The sequence below is a fragment of the Mercenaria mercenaria genome, chromosome 12 (genome assembly GCF_021730395.1).
Source record: "Mercenaria mercenaria strain notata chromosome 12, MADL_Memer_1, whole genome shotgun sequence".
Lineage (NCBI taxonomy): Eukaryota > Metazoa > Mollusca > Bivalvia > Venerida > Veneridae > Mercenaria > Mercenaria mercenaria.
In genome coordinates this window covers 18,306,978-18,319,881 of record NC_069372.1, presented here as the reverse complement: position 1 = coordinate 18,319,881, position 12,904 = coordinate 18,306,978, and the positions used below count along the sequence as shown (strand labels likewise).

The 12,904-nt window shown below is 36.8% G+C and overlaps 1 protein-coding gene across 1 annotated transcript; it reads left to right on the top strand.

The window, feature by feature from the left end:
- Positions 1 to 288: 288 nt before the first annotated feature.
- LOC123535392 (uncharacterized) lies at positions 289 to 9,697 on the top strand. The gene is made up of 3 exons (XM_045318047.2): positions 289 to 478; positions 6,522 to 7,076; positions 9,490 to 9,697. Exons 1-3 carry the CDS (start codon positions 342 to 344, stop codon positions 9,614 to 9,616), a joined length of 819 nt encoding a protein of 272 aa, XP_045173982.2. The 5' UTR covers positions 289 to 341; the 3' UTR covers positions 9,617 to 9,697.
- The last annotated feature ends 3,207 nt before the right edge of the window (positions 9,698 to 12,904 follow it).

Here is a 12,904-nt window from a genome sequence, read left to right as displayed (position 1 = left end):
CGCCGTTTTTCAACAGTATTTCAATATCGCTAATGGTCATGATTACACTATTTTTCTTTGACTCAATGGTCAGCTAAAAGAAGAGATAAAGCGAAAAAAAAAACACAAAAAAAAACCTTCATACAATTTTGTCAGTGTAATTGCTTTTTGCCATTGACCTTTCAGAAACATCTTACATGTTTTGTAGCAACAAGTGTTATGTTACTTTTGAAACGACCCCCATACACCAAACCATGGCTTCGGGGTGAAAACAAAATACATATAAACACGCGCGTTAGTGGTACTTATGCCATTTCCTTCGGGTAGCAGCGCATTTTTGTTTGCATTCGACGTTTTCAAACATGCAAGCGCGAATACTACTTGTACTTCTCTGTATACAGCCACTGGTTTATGGAGCGTCTCAAAAGAAAGGTGTAGCTCATTGGGCAGCTAATTTCCTGTGTGATGACTTCACCGTTCTAGATAACATGACGTGGTGGTGAGTAATGAAGTTAATTTGTTTCTATATCACGCTGGTTTTCAACCACAAAACGTTACAAGTGTTCAATGATTCAGTTTGTTTCTACGAGAAATTGAAAACATCATTATAGATCTAAGATGGAGACTGATTAACACGTCTAAATGTCAAAATTGCTTCCTCCGGTGTTCGACCTCTATGCTCTACCCGAGCTAATAGAAAACTTTAAAGGGTCCTAGTATGACACTAAAATTTATATTGGAACTCAAATATAAAATGATGCGCTTGACTAAAGATAATACGCGTCCTGTTAAACAAACCTACTCTATTTACTGATTGTTTGTACATGTGTTTTATGTTTGTTTGTTTGTTTTGGGTTTAACGCCTTTTTTTTCAATGTGTTTTATGTTTCTTTTATAAACATTTACAAAAAAGATAATGATAAAAAATGTCATTATTAAAATAATTTTTAGATAAAAACGTTATTTTAGACCACACGGAAAAATGGTTTACACACTTTCCAATCACTCCAAGAATATTTAAAAAAATAGCTTTGAGCCATAACGAGGTTCAGTCTAATATGAGCCGCGCCATGAGAAAACCAACATAGTACGTTTGCGACCAGCATGGATCCAGGCCAGCCTGCGCATCTGCACAGTCTGGTCAGGATCCATGTTGTCCGCTAACAGTTTCTCTAATTGCAATAGGCTTTGAAAGCGAACAGCATGGATCCTGCGCAGTCTGCTCAGGATCCATGCCGGTTGCAAACGCACAATGTTGGTTTTTTCATGGCGCGGCTCATATAGTGAATTGATATCACTAAAACGTGAATAGCCATTGTTATTATTTTGAATTGGCTCATTTTAAAGGAAATTTGTTTTTAAAAAAAAAACACACATTCTGTTAATTTCAGCCGCCATATATTCAGAAATATGAACACATTTGTGTGCTTTTTCTTTTCGTTTAACTGTTTTAGAGTGTTCTGTTTAAGGTAGTGCAACTGTCATGACAATCAAATTACTGAATCTCCGTATGCGATTACTGCATTCTCCTCGTGCGATTTCGGCATGGCATTCCATGGTTGTAAAGATTTCGGCATTTTCCGGTGTGAAGGTGCTTGTATGAGTTACATTGTCGTCCGGAGAAATACGTAATCTCCCGAAAATTACCGATTGTCAATATTGGCCAGCTGCCTAAAGGTATCCGGTCCACAAATTAGCAAGTTCTATATTACAGTGCTATTAAAATATATCAAATATCGATACCTGGTAAGCTCATACAATTTTGACTGTAATGATTCTTGCATATAATTTATTGTCATCTTATTTACATATTCTTGTTCAGCAGACACAACCCTTTCAAACGTTACCAAGAACCAAGGGGTTACCAGTCATCGAAATGTTACCTGTTTGTGGATCGGATACCTTAAATGCATATTGCTAGTATAATTCGGTTTATCGGAGAGTAAGAGACAATTTGGGCATAGAAAGGATCGGTTAGTCATACACCGAGACAAACTTGTTCTCTTTCTCTTTTGAAATAACGCTTGGTACGGTTTACATTGAAAAATGGCCTTTCATGCAAGTTGATGAAATTGAAAATGGCAACAATATCCTTTTAAATAAGCATACTTCAGATAATATAACACTTACCCAATAGCCAAATAATTCCATCTGCACCTTCAACGAATGAAAGATTCTTATAGTCAATGGGACATCGAATGGTACTCTGATCAAGCGACAAAAAAGAAATTTAGTGCATCAGCCCTTAAAACGTATTTTAATTAAGTTTTAACTGTTGAATTTAATTTTACTCCTCGGAAATAAACGTCTTCTTCCGAAAAAGATCCGAAGCTTAACGTTCAAAATTAAGCGTAGGTTTTGTGTGCGAAATTTATAGAACTGTCAGGTCATGCATGCTGAATGAAAGTGGTCTAGAAATATACAATACCAAAATGCACAATACGGATTTTTTTTATGTCTGTTCGTATTTACTTATTTGATACAAGCATTTAAGCCCTTACCGGGTCTCGAACCCTGGACCTCTTTCACCTAATGACAACACCTATAACAAGGCTGTGCTCTGTTCCCAGATACATTGCATGAACACTTCCGTGACAATACCATGTTCAGCGCGCATCGGATCAGGGATGTACCGGCTCTGTTTGCTAACAGCACATTCCATGAAAACGAAAAAGAATAATGAAATTTTTCCAACATTTTAAATTTGAAAACACTCATCAAATTTCTTTGACATGTTTTATTTAGTATATACCTACTTACAGGCTGGACTATTGAAATATCAATCGCATTTAACCTTTTAGCAGCAAGCGTATCTCGAACCAAATGAGCTTCGAGTAAATTTCGAGAATGCCTAACCAAGTACGGATGGAATATTAATCGTTAGGAACTAAATACCTTCCAGCACAACACGAATTAATTAGCATTAAGGTTGAGTGTCAGTCAAAATTCCATTGTTTACATCTGTACACATTAACGGTGCACGCTTAAATAAAAGCTCGTCCTGCGGTCACTAATGAAGTAATTGTTTTTCAGTAATACCAGCATTCTTGTTTCCATTAAATCAAAATCAGCATAATAATATGATAGACTCTTTAACAGACCATTAAACACAGAGATATATTTTGAATGAAAGGTTTTCCCATATTTCTGTTATGGATCGACTGAACAAAGCGTGAGTCAAAAAAGACAATATACTTGTTTTCTTTGAAGTTCGATATTATTTTTAGTCAGCGGCTAATAGCGTTTACATCAGCTGAAAATATTGTAGCAAACTTAATTTTGAATGATGATGATGGATGAGGAAAGCACACTCGTCGTTTGAACTGTCAGTGTCATTTTCAAGGTAGTATTTACATGTTTTGCAGTGTAGCTTTCATGAAAAAAATCACAATTACTTTAATATTATATGAGCCGCCCCATGAGAAAACCAACATAGTGGCTTTGCATCCGCGCAGTCTGGTCAGGATCCATGCTGTTCGCTTTCAAAGCCTATTGCTATTACAGGAACGGTTAGCGAACAGCATGGATCCTGACCAGACTGCGCGGATGCGCAGGCTGGCCTGGATCCATGCTGGTCGCAAAGCTACTATGTTGGTTTTCCCATGGGATGGCTCATATATAAATTTAAATGCCAGTGGAAACATAAAGGTTGGATTTGTTTTGTAGTTTGTTCTTAAGAATCTGAGCTTAAAAATCATATGAGCCGTGCCATGGGAAAACCAACATAGTGGCTTTGCGACCAGCATGGATCCAGACCAGCCTGCGCATCCGCACAGTCTGGTCAGGATCCACGCTGTTCGCTAACTGTTTCTCTAATAGCAATATGCTTTGAAAGCGAACAGCATAGATCCTGACCAGACTGCGCGGATGCGCATGCTGCTCTGGATCCATGCTGGTCGCAAAGCCACTATGTTGGTTTTCTCATGGCGCGGCTCAATTATAGACTACATTTATTTCACGGCATCAGTCCATCAACATATAATTAATAAAATTCGTTTGAGCTCTCAATGCTAGAGAAAAATAAGTGGAATATTCAAAATACCTAATCTTCACATCGACTGAGGCATTCTAAATGTCAGTTACTAAAATTGCATTTTTACAGAGATTTCTGTTAATACTATTCAGACGTTCTTTAATATTAACAAGACATTTACCAAAACAAGGAGGTCTGTGTCACTTATATTTTTCCTGATTAACCGCATGGTGGTAAGTTAAAATATCACTTTTGGTAGATTTAGAGATATGCATGTGTTTTACACCTTATACCGGTATGATATTGTTGTTAAAGGCACCGACCTCCAGATTTTGGCTAAAATGGTCCTTTTCCAAATTGAAGTTTGGTCATATATGATAATAAAATATGAGATTTGTTCCCGAGCTATTTCAAAAATGCCAAATCAAGAAAAGAAAAAAGGACCACGTCTGCAATCGAACATGGACCGCCACGACTACACCTGATACAAAACTAAATACCTACGAAAAGGTAATTTAGTTAGTTAAATCATAAATGGTCTTTCGTGTATCATCCATGTTGCTTGAAACATATTTCACGAGTGAACACCAGATGCAATATTTTTACGCGAGCGGCATATCCACGTGTGAACATGTACGATATGGTGTTCATGAATGAAAGATATTTTGGTCTTACATGTGTAACAAACAAATTCTCTTTGAATTTTATTTTTGACTGAAGTTGCCAATTTCATAGTTTCATACCAGTAAAGGGTATATTTTGATATTTTTCACTGTAAAATACGATATATATTATACTCTTGTAATACGATATATATTATACTCTTGTAATACGATAATTTTTGTAAAATAAAGCGATGAAATAAATATGAAATAAATATGAAATAAATGTTAGATTATCTTGTTTTCATAGCTTAAATAAAGGACTAACACAAACACGAAATCTTCGAAAATTAGTCCGTCGCGAATATATATGATTGTTAAATTACTGTAGTAGTGTAGATCTTCTCCCCATACACACCAAATGTTTTCAAATACATGTGTCAATAGTTTTAATAATCATTTTAAATGTTGCCCGCCCGCTTAGCTCAGTAGGTAAAGCGTTGGTCTACGGATCGCGGGGTGGTGAGTTCGATCCTCGGGCCGGGCGTATGTTCTCCGTGACTATTTGATAAACGACATTGTGTACAAACTTACCCTAAGCCTTCTTTACACAAGGGAAACAATCTGTTTATATAGTGAAATTGTTGAGTAAACATCGTTTGTTAATCCTAATACCGTCCATGTTATATCAGTGTAAAGGAAAAGTAACCTATCTATGTAAAATGTTATGCATGATAAGACAGTCATGCATCTAACAGTCCTGAAATTGATTTCTTTGATTTTCTCATATTTGTAGATATTTTTTCCCATACTTTGACGCTTGTAGATTGTTCTCTTTCCAGCAGTAGCCTTCAGCATATTTTACCTTGTGAAATTCTGGGGTTTGACGTTTTCAAAAAAATCGTCTGCTTGTTGACAACTTTCACCACAAAAAATGTCACACTTTCCCCCGGGCATTAACATATTTGATCTTTACATAATTTTCTACTAAGATTGCTAATCCATGTGGTAATTATGCATGCTTTTCTCTATCTGGAGGTAAAAAGTGCATAGTTTGCATGAGGTCTTAGGTCAATAGCCACCTAAGCCTACAATAAAGTCTTAGCGGAGTTGTCTCCATTTCTTTCCAGATATTCTTTTTTCAGCTCAAATTTAACTCTTTTTCAGAACATGATTTTTTTTCAGTCTACGTACTGATGCAGTTAACTACACATACATCTAAGATAGATTGTTTCACTTGAAGTTTGTATTTTTAGTTTCACTACCTACACTGTGTCTGAAATCATAAGTCCTCCAACTCTGATTCATGTGGGGAAGTTGGCAGTTATTTGCGGAGAACAGGTTTGTACTGGTACAGAATCCAGGAACACTGGTTAAATTAACTTCCCGCTGTTACATGACATGTAATACTGTTGAAAAACAGCGTTAAACCCAAAAACAAACAAATGCTGTTAAATTTACTAGTTGACAAAAACAAAACAAAACAAAAAAAAAAAAAAAAAAAAACAACAAAAAGTGAAATATTTGTTGCTTCCTCAGAAATATTCTTATAATTGTTTGAGCGTATATAACTGGGGATCGACCATATTTTTCGATTGAAATCATTGACATCTGTATTTTATAATGTAATACCCGATCTTCTAAAGATTATCTGTACTTGCTTCAATTGTGGCTTTAACAATATCCTCGTTTATATATCATTTAACATATATAAACTTGAAAGACATTTAGATTCTTTCACAAAGACAAACTTGAATAAGGTGTTCCCGCCAAATAATAGTAGAAACGGTTTGATTAAGTCTGATCATTGGATGCGGACAACCTTCACTCCCACTAGCATTTGCATAAGTGAAACCCTGCTAAATAGAAACGTTAAACGAATCTATGATCCAAAAAGGATCGGACATGATAACAGAAATAAGTCCAAACATAGTCAGTTGTAATTTAAACTATATTTATATTCACAGGTATGACTGGAGATGTAGCTTGAACTATTATCATGACAATGGTATCTGTACCTCGGTAATTGACAACTATGAAAGTACTTTTATCCCTATGGTTTGGGGTTTCTACTGGAATACAGACTACACGTGTCACACAGATGTCAGTAATGCAGGTGTTCTTCTTGGTCCAAACGAGCCAAATCATCAGTCACAGAGTGATCTTACACCGGCAGAAGCAGCCGCAGCATGGCCCTCTTTTGAAAGTAATTCTAATGGTCTGGCTTTAGTCGCACCTAGCGCTGCCCCATGTGGTTCTGGGTGTAACGGTAATACAACAGAATGGCTAGATGAGTTCTTCGCGTTATGTACAGACTGCAGAGTTGACTACATTGCCACGCATACATACTGGTGCGGAGTTGACAAAACAATGGATTTCTTGCAGATGATCTACGATAGGTACGGAAAACCAATCTGGCTGACCGAGTTCGCTTGTAGACATAAGAAGAACAATCCGGCTAAAGTGTTGAGCTACATGCAAGAGATCTTACCAAGACTTGAAAGTGCAACATTTATTCATAAGTATGATTATCTTTATTCTAAAATGTCTCGTCTCCCAATGTTTGCATGTATTATCCAGAGAATACTATCTTTTCTTTGTCCGTCTATTACATGCACCTTTTTGGTTTAGGATTATAACTTTTTTCTAATATGCTTGTCTCTAGAATGACGTCACGTTAACGTGCGGTGACGTCAAAGTTTTTGTTGCGACCAAGAAAGAGCGCTTCTATATTTTATCTACTGTTTTAGATTAACGGCATATTAGAATCGAAATTATTTATAGCAAAACCGTGTTTTAACACTATTCATACACTCGGGCGGTAATACGTCGTACAAAAGATAATAGGTAAGGGTAGATTTCTCGGAAGCACGGAGCACGAAAAACATAGGCTCAGAGCCACGCATTTGCAAAGTAGACCCACAATAAAAAGAACTGTAACGGAAAAATATTACAGACGGGTTGCTTCAAAAATCAAACAAGTACACATAAATTAATGCCAAATATAGATAGAGGGTGAGGAAGTGGTAAGGGGTAGAAAGGGGGTGGGGGAGGAGGTTAGAGGGGAAAGTAGAACAAGGATGAATATACAAAGGGAATGCCACGTTCCTTAATCACAGCTACACTACAACGTAAACCACAATAGCGCGGACACTCATATATCAAAGATAAACACATAACCACACCCAACTAACAGAAAAACAGACAATGAAAATATACGAACACTGCAGGGCACCGCTTTAGACACACAAGTACACAAACGCACACCAATAAGCAGGATAAAACAATCGTGCACCGCCCCAGGACCCCGGCAGCCAAACTAAACGGGGTGGGGGGAGGGGCACGAAAAGTAAAGGGGAACCAGGAACTGTATTTTTATCGGAAGATGAGTTTCAATTGAATGAGGACGTTGTTTGGCTGTTGTTTTAGATGTGGAAAAGACGGTTATCTTGACATGTATTTTGTTTTTCTGGTACTCGTAGAAAGCCAACCATTTGTTTTTGTGTTAAGCTATTGTAACAAGATATATGTAAGAACTGAGTATAAATCATACTCGGACTGCTTATTAATCCTTTGCCTTCTAAATTTTTAAAATGGACTGGTCCATCATTCAATTTGGACAGTACCATTTAATATTCAAAAAGGTGTTCAATCAAAATTTACTGACTGAATAGCGAGCACTGCAGAGCATGATCAGACTGCACGAATGTGCAGGCTGATCTTGGTCTGCACTGGCCGCAAAGGCAAAATCACTTGCCGCCAGTAGGCTAAAGTTTAATCATGCAAGAACCTCTAGCGCGATACATGGAGTTGAAAGAAGTCCCAGTGTTGTTTATACCGGTATAAACGCACAAAAATAGCATTTTATTCTTAAATATTATACATGATACTACATTGATATCATAACCAGCACATACTCAACAGAACAGCCAAGCCGCCATTTTGTTATTTGCATTCGATATTAACTTCAGTAAAATTACCTTAAGTACTCTTTTGAAGTTTAGAGTATATTTAGAATAAATATAGAATAAATATATTGATTTCGCAACACAATCAGAGCATGACATCAGAAATTCTTCATTCGTTAGCTTTTGTTCTTGAAAATGTCACTAGGATAAGCTGTTACATACCAGGAAATATCTTATTGTGGAAATAAAACGAAACGACGTCGTTGTCGTATCTGACCTAATAAAAGCAGGTATCTAACCATTCTCAGTATTAACACGTCTTGTTTCTTTTTTATAAATGATATTTCTGAAAACATTATTATGGTGGCATATTTCTGCATACGATAACCAGATAAGTTTCACGAAAATTTATCGAGATTTCACGAAAAACAGTAAAAATTTCGCGAAAACATAAAAGCTTTTCACGAAAAGAACTGCAAATATTAAATGGAAAAAGATTGCGTTAGTGCCCACTACTGTATAGGGAAACCAGATAAGTTTCGCGAAAATGGACTAAACTATCATGAAAAACGTTAAAGTTTTCGTGAAAATAAAATGTTTTCGCGAAAATAATATTTTATTTTCACGAAAACTTTACCGTTTTACATGAAAACTTGTTTCATTTTCGCAAAATTTATCTGGTTTTCTTATGCAGAAGTGGGCACTAACACAAATTTATCCACTTAATATTTGCGGTATCTTTCGAAAAAAAGCTTATATGTTTTCACGAAATTTTTTATGTTTTTCTTGAAAATTCGATACATTTTCGCGAAACTTATCTGGTTATCGTATGCAGAAATATGCCCCATACATTATGAACCAGGAGTGACTACAAGTCTTATCATACCGGTCCTCTTTAACTTTTTTTCAGAAGCCAAAATCCACCAATTTATCAGTATCATGTGCATTTGCGTATTTTTCTTTAATTGTACCGTTTATATTTTTGTTTAAGGCTTTAATAACTCATAATCTGAATCAAATATTTCAGATATGCGTGGTACATGGCAAGAATACCGGACGATAATGGTTATATAAAGACATCTGCGAGCCTTTTCGAAGCTGGCAGCTCGACGCTTACAGCTCTAGGCACATTCTACAACAATTTTCAACCGTAAAAGACGCAACATGACGGATCTGGCATTTGTTTAATTTTGACAATATGAATCCGGCTTCAGAATAAAAATATCTGCATTTCAGATCTTTTATTTTAATCTAGTCTGACCCAGTAGATATTAACTCAATAGCTGACGACTTACAACATAATCCAATGTGTTGTTTGTATGCCTTTACTTAAACTAAAATAATCAACTAGATTTTTGTAATTTCTCAATCAATTTGTACTAGCCTAATCAGTATCATCACGGACTACTTCTTGTTTTCTCATTTGTCTTGAACTCTAAATGATGCTTTACACTTTAAAAGTTTACGAATTTAACTCGGAAAACTGATTCGTTAAATGTCATTCTAATAAAAAAAAAAAAAAAAAAAAAAAAAGCAGAGCACATTTACAACATGTTTGTATTACCGTATCTCTCCGTATCTCTTATGCATTATCTTACTTCATTATTCATACGGGAGAGCCGTATTCATTATTAATATTTCATTACCGTATGTATATCTGTATCTTATATAAGCCACGACTGAAAGTGCCCCCCGAGGTATGGCCTGGATGTAGCTGAATACAGCTATTCCACTGGATAGAGTTGAATAATGTTATTCAACTATATAACGGAACGCTTTCTGTAACTAATAGACACCATACGATGGCTACAATAGTGCACATAGGCTTAAAATTAGCCTTTCTCTACTGTGAAATCAATTAATTCCGCAGTAATTCGGGATTTTGGATCAGTCCACGAAATTTACATCTCAACGAAAAAGATTAAATAATCCTTCTCATTTTGTTCAAGTTTGACATGCCGAATTAACCTACGAAAGTAGCAATTTTGAAAACAGATAATTGGTGCCAGGAAATCTTAATGTTTTACCAGTATGGATCACACTGCGCTCCGCTTTCATCCATGCTTTTCGTCTTTCTCTTTGAATGGCTTTAAAAAAAATAAAGAGAAGAGTGGACTGACCATCGGTCGAAAACTATTAATCCAGTTGAATGACTTCATTACAATGTAATACAAAACCGCCGTACATATAGCCACCTGCGGTCCATTTCACTATTTGTACGGGAGAGCAAAATTGATACATTGTTTCCTCCTTAATTGTAAAACATTTCACCAGCCACAGAATCCTCTACCACTACAACATGAATTTCATGAAAAAATCATGTGTCACTTAAGTAGTAATGTTAGAAAATGACCTGGTTAACGCACTCCAGAAGAAACATGTAGATCTCATACTACTAGATTTCAGTAAGGCTTTCGATAAGATCAGCCACGAGAAAGTCTTACAAAAATGCACAGTTATGGAGTCAGAGGTCAGACTCTCAAGTAGATTAAGTTTCCTTGATAACTGAATCCAATCAGTTGTCCTGAATGGCACCAGTCCAGATGTCAACCCAGTCACTTCTGGTGTTCCCCAGGGGTCCGTCCTTGGTGCCCTGCTCTTTTTAGCTTATATAAATGACCCCCCACAAAATATCAACTCCAAAGTCCGCCTCTTTGCAGATGATACAGCAGTCTATCTCACATTGTAAATTCTAAATGAATCAGTTACCCCACCCCCAACCAATGAACTTAAAATGTTAGAGGAGTGAGAGTTAGAGTGGGATGTGGAATTCAACCCCTTAAAATGTCAAACTATCCACGACACAAGAAGGAAACGTCCTATTCCCACCAGTACTACCTCCATGCAGTCCTACTCGAATCAGACACCTCAGCCAAATATCTTGGCGTGTATATATTAGATAATTTGTCATGGGACGCCCATATCAATAGGTCAACAAAGAAAGCAAATCAAACGTTAGGGGTTCTGCGCGGAAACATCAAGGTCAAATCTGAACCCCATAAGTCCATGGCTTACCAGACACTGTTAGACCCCAGCTGGAATATGGCTCTGAAGTGTGGTCGCCCTATACCCAAACCCTCATAGACCAGATAAAGAGTGTCCAGAGACGGGCAGCTCGTTTGATTAAGGCTGACTACCGTCAAACCTCCAGTGTCACAGATATGCTACAATCCCTCAAACTTCGTCGCATTGATCTCCGATGTATTGATAATAAACTTTCCCATATGTACAAAATCCACCATGATTTAGCTGCCATCCCAAAAGAAGGCTTCTTAGTCCCCCTCACACACCCAACACGTCAGCTCAATCCCCTTAGTTACTAGATATTTACTGCAACTACATACTACTTAAAAGTATTCTTTCTTCCCCAGAACAGTATATCACTGGAATTATTTCCCTCTACTGTTGTCCACCTCCCAACCCCGAAACAGTTCAACGCAGCCATTTGCTGTATTGATCATGTCTCACCTCAAACTACCTGATAGCTGCTTTTATACTTTTGATTTTTCCTTGCTTCTAACGATCTTTTTACACTTCAGTCTAATAATATTCTTTGTGGTTTGACGCGCCAAATGTCTACGTCCCCTTGAGGGGTTTGACATTATTGGAAGATAGATAGATAGAATAGCCTGAGAGACTATTCGTATAGGACCGAACAAATAGCAACTACCTACGCTAAATCTATTTTAAGAAACACAACAACAACAAAGAAAATATGTATCGCATTTTCTGGTAAACTGCCTTTACTTTTATTGAACAATAGGCGTAATTTGATAACATTAATATATAATTTTGTAGAAATAGCAGAGAAAAGCAATCTTCGAATTTGTAATGATCTTTGGTCGGCCCCGCTTTCCCGACATTGTTTCTCCGACTTAATTAAATGTTCGTCACATGACACTGTCTAAATCGGGGAAACCTCGCGGTATAATTGTATCTTTAAGTGACTCGCGGGTCATTAGATATTTTATGATATTTTATCCATTCGTATCTCAACAATATTTGGCCATCCAAGTCAGACTAACGGGCAAATGTTAAAATTAGACTGTTTTCTACAAATCTAACAAGTTATTTGCCTTTTTTTAACGGTGCTTTTGAACAGGATAATACTAGTAACTTTAAAACTCATTTTTCAGAAAAGCTATTTGTCAAAGTCACCGGAGAATCATATTTTTTATAACTCGCCTGCATGTTGATGGTAAATTGACGTTCTCTAGAATTTTTTTCAGATGGGAAAAGTGGAAAACCAGATCGCCCAACACGGCATAAACAAAAATGTTGCGGGCTCGGTTTGATTGAGCCTTATCTCGAGGGAAGTAGAAATGCAAGCTATCGTACAAGCCCTCAAGCCCCATGGTTGAGCAGAACTCAACAGTTACATATGTTATAGGTCCCAGAATATAATTTAGACATCCGCAGATGTATTCGTACGGCGGTGAACA